This window comes from Melospiza melodia, chromosome 1 (assembly GCF_035770615.1).
Source record: "Melospiza melodia melodia isolate bMelMel2 chromosome 1, bMelMel2.pri, whole genome shotgun sequence".
In the NCBI taxonomy this organism is placed as follows: Eukaryota; Metazoa; Chordata; class Aves; order Passeriformes; family Passerellidae; genus Melospiza; species Melospiza melodia.
The window spans coordinates 34,337,841-34,344,016 of NC_086194.1; the positions used below are offsets into that span (position 1 = coordinate 34,337,841).

General features: G+C 53.4%; 1 protein-coding gene across 1 annotated transcript; it reads right to left on the reverse strand.

The window, feature by feature from the left end:
• Positions 1-3,229: 3,229 nt before the first annotated feature.
• On the reverse strand, positions 3,230-5,714 carry HOXA4 (homeobox A4). Its single transcript, XM_063153525.1, has 2 exons — positions 5,053-5,714; positions 3,230-4,495 (listed from the first exon to the last, which is right to left on the reverse strand). Exons 1-2 carry the CDS (start codon positions 5,645-5,647, stop codon positions 4,167-4,169), a joined length of 924 nt encoding a protein of 307 aa, XP_063009595.1. The 5' UTR covers positions 5,648-5,714; the 3' UTR covers positions 3,230-4,166.
• Between the last annotated feature and the right edge of the window lie 462 nt (positions 5,715-6,176).

Below are 6,176 nucleotides of genomic sequence, written 5' to 3' on the forward strand. Positions count from 1 at the left end.
TTTCAATATCTCCCCCAGAACAGACGCAACACCTTTATCTGCGAGCGCAGGGATGCTCGTACTTGGGTCCCCTAATCTCTCCTGCCTTTGACAGCTCCTCGGTTTCCAGGGAGAGCTCTGGGGCATTATTAACAAGGGTTTGTCCCGCTCTGCACGGAGAGCCGGGGCAGCTTCGCACCCTCCTCCCCCCGCCCTCCAAATGAATCAGTTGAACCCAAATCGTCATTGTCTGCGGCGGGGAGGGGGCTCCGCGCTGCTGCCAGGGGCACGGAGAGCGCCAGGGCGGCGCTGCCCGGGCCGTGTGTCGGGGGTGAGCGCCGCCGGTCCGCGGCCGGGCAGAGCCAGCAGCGCTGCCCGGGCCGCAGGGAGGCGGCGGCGGAGCTGCCCCGGGCCCGCCGCACCCGCGCCCGTGGGCCGGGCCTGGGCGCCCGCGCAGCAGGGACAGCCCCGCAGGGACACCCGGGCCCCGGGCCCGCGCAGCAGGGACAGCCCCGCAGGGACACCCGGGCCCCGGGCCCGCGCAGCAGGGACAGCCCCGCAGGGACACCCGGGCCCCGGGCCCGCGCAGCAGGGACAGCCCCGCAGGGACACCCGGGTCCCGCCCCGGCCCGGCCCGGCCCCGAGAGCACGGGCGCAGCCTCCGCCTCCTCGGGGGTGACGCGCGGTCCCCGGGCGGAGGAGCGGGAGCGGCGGGAGAGCCCGGGCGGCCCGAACGCGGCCCCGACGCCGGGCGGGGGGCCCGGGAGAGCTGGAGTTTCACTGCAAGCCTGTCGGGATCTCCGCCTGCGTGAGGGCTCCCCCCACCCCTTCCTCGTTTACAAACACGGGACAGGAAGCCATGGGACTGCAAGCACCCTGGGGAAGAAAATAAAAAATTAAAAAAAAAAAAAAGGAAGAAATAAAGAAAAAAATCCTAGCATTGCGTAATCCCTCCGTGCAGGATGGCCCTGGTTATTAAATACCACAAGGCGCTTGTCACAGTTCAGCTCCTCCTGTAATGAAACACCAGGTATAGCAAGAGCTTGCGGGAGAAACGAGGATGGGGATCTCGGAAGAGAAGTATTTTTCTTGGTGGGTGGAGGGGAGGTGGGTGCCGGGGTTAACCGAGTGGCGTTCCCTGCTGACAGCAAATTGACTCCGAGGTGATTTGGTCTTTCTTTGAAATATTGACACACTTCCACTTCCAGCGTTTGGAGCTGTGCTCGCCTTTGTGGCCAGAGCAGATAAATCCGTGTGTGAGAGACACCGGGAGAGCGAGAGAGAGGAAGGGGGGCAGAGACATTTAGGTCCAAGTGCCGGATTAAAAAGAATACTGTCTTTAAAGGTCAAGGGTTTGAAGGGTCAGTCTGCTCCTCTAAAAAAAACAATTAATGGGATAGAAAATTTGTCCTCTCGGTGAACTCCTGGTTGCCTTAGCAAAGGGAGCACAATGCGAGAATTTAAACAGGACGATGTAATTTTTGAGGTTATTGTAAAGACGGGAGGTATTGGACGGGGAGCAGAGGGCTCCCAGCCCGGGAGCAGCATTCTGCTCCCAGCACAGGCAGAAGGGGAAGAGAAGGAAGGAGAATTTACCTTAAACGATGATAATCGGCCATGGGGTATTTTGCAGTCCGCAGCTCAATCTCCAGCAAGAGAATGTACATTTTTTTAGGAGACAGCCAAGATGCTGTGTCTTTACACATGACCACTTTTTTTTTTCCCCCAGGAAAATCCTTTGCGTCTTCACAGACTTTTCCAAGAGAATGCCTTTCAGAACCGCTGTTGAATTACAAAGAAGTATTTATTGTAGGAGGTGATTAATGATTCTCCCTAAAATTGCTATTTGCAGCGTGATTTCATTTCTCTTTACAATGGGAGCAAACCAGGTTTGTACGCATAGGCTGCACACTAAAATCCTGCACTGCCAGTTAATACGTTTCAGCTGGAATTTTGCTCAGTTGTGCTAATTTTGGCTCTAAACACATTAAGGGATTCTCAAGCAATAAACCAAATGAAGAACTACACATTTGCAGATAGTAGTTACCTGACACACAGCTATATTTTTTCCCCTTTATAAGGAGACAACTGGCGAGTCAGGATTTAGCAAATAGCAATATGTGAGCACAAGTGTGCTTTTCAGGCCTGCTCCTTGGTCAGGTATGGGGACAGCCGTGTTTGCTGAGCGTGTTTACAGCTGCCACCTTCCTGATGCTGAACGTGTTCTGCCAGTGGCACATTCCATTTTCCTCTGGGATGGTAAATGTTCCATGGCTAGGCAGGGATGCTGGCACAGCCTATGGAGCCTGGTGCTACCTCAACCAGGGATGATGATGCCCCCTGGTCCTGGTGGCCCCACTTAGGTGAAGACAAGAGCTGATTCCAAGAATCCATCTTGTGTGTATTTGGCTGAGAAAATAAATTACTATTGGCCTGCAGGTCTTCCCTGGAAGATTTGGTAGCACTTGAGCTCCTTTCCAAGATCTTTCCTGCCTAGCTCAGTGCTACACTGTGTTGTGAAAGCCCCAAGCAGCTCTGTTTGCAGCTCTGCTTTGCCTGAACTCTTTAGCTGCCTGGAATCAGGGAGATGCACAGCCTGAGCTGGAACCAGCTGAATCCCATTTTGCCACAGTGGTCGTGACAATCTCGGTCAAAAAAGCCTCATGAGTTGTATCCAAATTCATGTGTCTACCAAGGCTTTCTCAACACACTTTGAAATAATCTAAAAACAATAACAAAAACAAACAAACAAAAAAAAAAAGGAAATAGAAACAGAAAAGGCAGCTTAAAAAGAAATTTTAGGTTACCGTTCAAGTATTCCCCTTAAACAGTGCTAGCCAGCTAAGAAATCATAATCAGGCAAAAATGAATGAATAAACCAGGACTGGCTAAAGATTTAAAGTGTTATCACGGCATGGGAGCTTATTGGCTCCCAGAAGAAGCACAGTTTCTCTTGTCAGGCAGCTGAAAACAGTCACACGGCCGGCGGTGGAGTCGGGCTCATTCTGCCTAAGTCAGCTAAAGAGAGCACCACTCACCTATACAATGAAGCGAGACCTTTCCTCGTCCTGCAACTCAATTTTTCCCAGCCAGGCGAGTAGGAGTCAGGAGGTTTTTCACCACATTTAAAATAACCATTACCTTATTGACAAGATGAATCCAAGCCAAAACAATGCATTAAACTGTTGGTTTCCATTCCTGACGCCAACACCAGCCATGCACAAGGTGGATGAAACAGCGCGTAGTGGACTTGTGTTTCAAGCGTTTAATTCTTTTGTACAGAATAATCTTTATTACTAGCATTTGGCACTGTTATACATTACACCAAAAATCCACAAATTGTACATGGACCCAAACTATTTAGACGGTGCCAAATATGAAGACAGCAACAGCTTTTATAACAATATTTCTTTAAATAAATGCAATAGGGAATGTGGAGAAAAACTAATAGATCACAGCTACTGAGGGGACTACACTTAAAACCAGTTAAGTTACCTTTGATACATAAAACATTTTCCTTTAGACAGCGTAAGGGGACTTTTTCACAAGTCTTTAACCTCTTGTGGACGTGTTCGTTCTCCCATGTTGGTCTGTGTGTGTATACGTGCCTGTGCACCATCTCACACACAAGCACACACAGAGAAATCCATGAACACACCACAGAACAGCGCTATTCGAGTCAATGCTTTACACAAGTGTCTCACGAGCTCTTTGCTTTGTTTTAAACGTTTTTTTTTTATTATTATTTTTAATGCGTTCCCTAAAAAAAAAAAAAAAAAAAAAAAAAAAAAGAGTCCATCTTAGGTACAGAGAATTCGTCCATGACAGCATCCATCCCTCTCTTACACCGACGGCAAGAGAGTGTTTCCATAAATAGAAAAAAATGATGGGCATGGAACCATTATCTATATACAATGTAGACAATCGTCCGGGTTTTGGTTTAAACATGTGCCCGTTCTTGGACACGTCTCGTCTTCCTTTTCTGCTCCTGTTTTGTTTTACACAGTTTGGTCCAAAAGGCCAGCCTCCACCTCGAGGCAGCTTGAAAACCCCAATAGATAGGTATATATATATATTTTAAAAAACACAACAACAACAACGACAAAAAAAAAAAAAAAAAAAAAAAAAAAAAAAAAAAAGCCAACCAAACAAAAAAAGACCAAAAAGACTCAAACCAAAAACCGTATTTATAGCGCAGCTGCGTTGGGTGTAGCCCCATCGAGCGGATGGGGGTGGCCCTGTGTCTGTGCTTTGGACTGCTGGCTCAGTGTGGACTGGTTTGAGGAGCGCATCTTTGTGTTAGGCAGTTTATGGTCTTTCTTCCACTTCATGCGCCTGTTCTGGAACCAGATTTTGACCTGGCGCTCGGAGAGGCAGAGGGTGTGCGCGATCTCGATGCGTCGCCTTCTGGTCAGGTAGCGGTTGAAGTGAAACTCCTTCTCCAGCTCCAGGACCTGCTGTCTGGTGTAGGCAGTGCGGGACCTCTTGGGCTCCCCTCCGTTGTAATTGGGGTTCACTGAAACGTGCACGCACAGGCACACACATACACACGCGGAGAGGAAAGAAGGAGAGGGGAAGGGATGGAACATAATCATTATATAATAACTTGACACCGGGTTCACATAAGATACATAAACGGCAAGAAAAATTGTTTCCCAGCCTATCGACAGTGGGGACAATCGAGGAGCAATAAAAAATGGTGATGGGCATTTGGGTTAGAAGAAAAGCTTCAAAGACACATGGCCCAGAGCCACTGCAGGGCAATTAAATTTATGGGGGCTATAATTACTGCCCTAACAGTTTGGCGTCTCGTAAATCTTTTGATAAAGGACCCCGGATACAAAAGGTTTCTCACTTTTTTCTTTTTTTTTTTTTTTTCCTTTTTTTCTTTTCTTTTTTCTTTTTTTTTTTTTTTCTTGAATTTTTTTTCTTTTACTATTAGGAAACGCGGAGGGAGAAGGAGGGGAAAAAAAAAGCCACACACGCCACGACCCATCCCGGTCCCGGGAGCACCCTCCCCCCTTCCCTCCTCTGCAGGCGCATCCCCACCTCCCCCTGGCAAGGGCAACTCACCCGTGCTCACATGGATCTTCTTCATCCAGGGGTAGACCACCGGCTCCTTCCCCTTCAGCCCGGGCAGGCTCTTGTCGGGCAGCAGCGGGCAGGCGGGCCCGGTGCCGGCCCCGGCGGCGGGGGCAGCTTCGCAGCGGCGCTGCAGGGCATGGCCTGGGAGCAGGGGCTGGGGCGGGCCGGGGTGGCCCTTGGCGGGCGGCGGCGGCGAGGCGCCCGGGGGCGGCTGCTCGGGGCCCGGGGCGGCGCTGCCGGCGCTGCTGTAGCTGTAGGGCGCCTGGGGGTACGAGGGTGCCTGCGCGGGGTAGAGCGCCTCGGGAGGCGGCCCCGGCGGCCCCGGCGGCGCCGCGGGAGCCTGGTAGCCCGGTTCCCGGCGCGGCCGCGGGAAGTACTCGGGCAGCGCCGGGCCCGGGTGCGCGGCGTGCAGGTGCGGCGGCGGCGGCGGCGGCGGCGGCGGCGGCGGGGCGTGCGGGTGCGAGTGGTGCGGGTGGTAGCTGGCGGAGCTGCCGGCGCTGCCGCTGTGCTGCGTGTATTCCTCGCAGGGAGGGAATTTGGGCTCGATGTAGTTGGAGTTTATCAAAAACGAACTCATGGTCATTAATTTGTGAAGTGCAAAAATACTAATTTTTCTCGCGTTGTCGTTTTTCTGGGCTCGGCGAGGCCCCTCCCCTTCCCCCCCCCCCCCTTCCCTCCCTTCCCTCCCTCTCCCCCTCCCGCTGCTGTCAAGTGCTGCCGCTGCCAAAGTTTGGGCCTCCAGCCCTTCCCCCCCCCCCCTTCCCCGCTGCACTCCCCTCCCTTCCTCTCTTCCCACCCCTGGAGCGCCTACAACACACACAAACACACACCCGCGCACACACACACCCGCGCCCCCCGCCGCCCCGCCACCACCTGACCGCCAGCGCCAATTACCGCGCGGGGCCGCGGACCCCGGATCAGGAAATGGAAGAGGGACGAGCGGCCGCAGGGCAGCTCCGCGCCCGCGGACCCTCGGCGGGGACCGCGCCTCCCCCGCGGGCGGCGGCTGCCTGGCGAGGGAGCGCCCCGCGTCCGCTCCTCTCCGGCATCCCCGGCTCCTCCCGCCGGCCGGCCCGGGCCGCGTCCTGCAGTCGCGGTGTCAAGCGAGATAA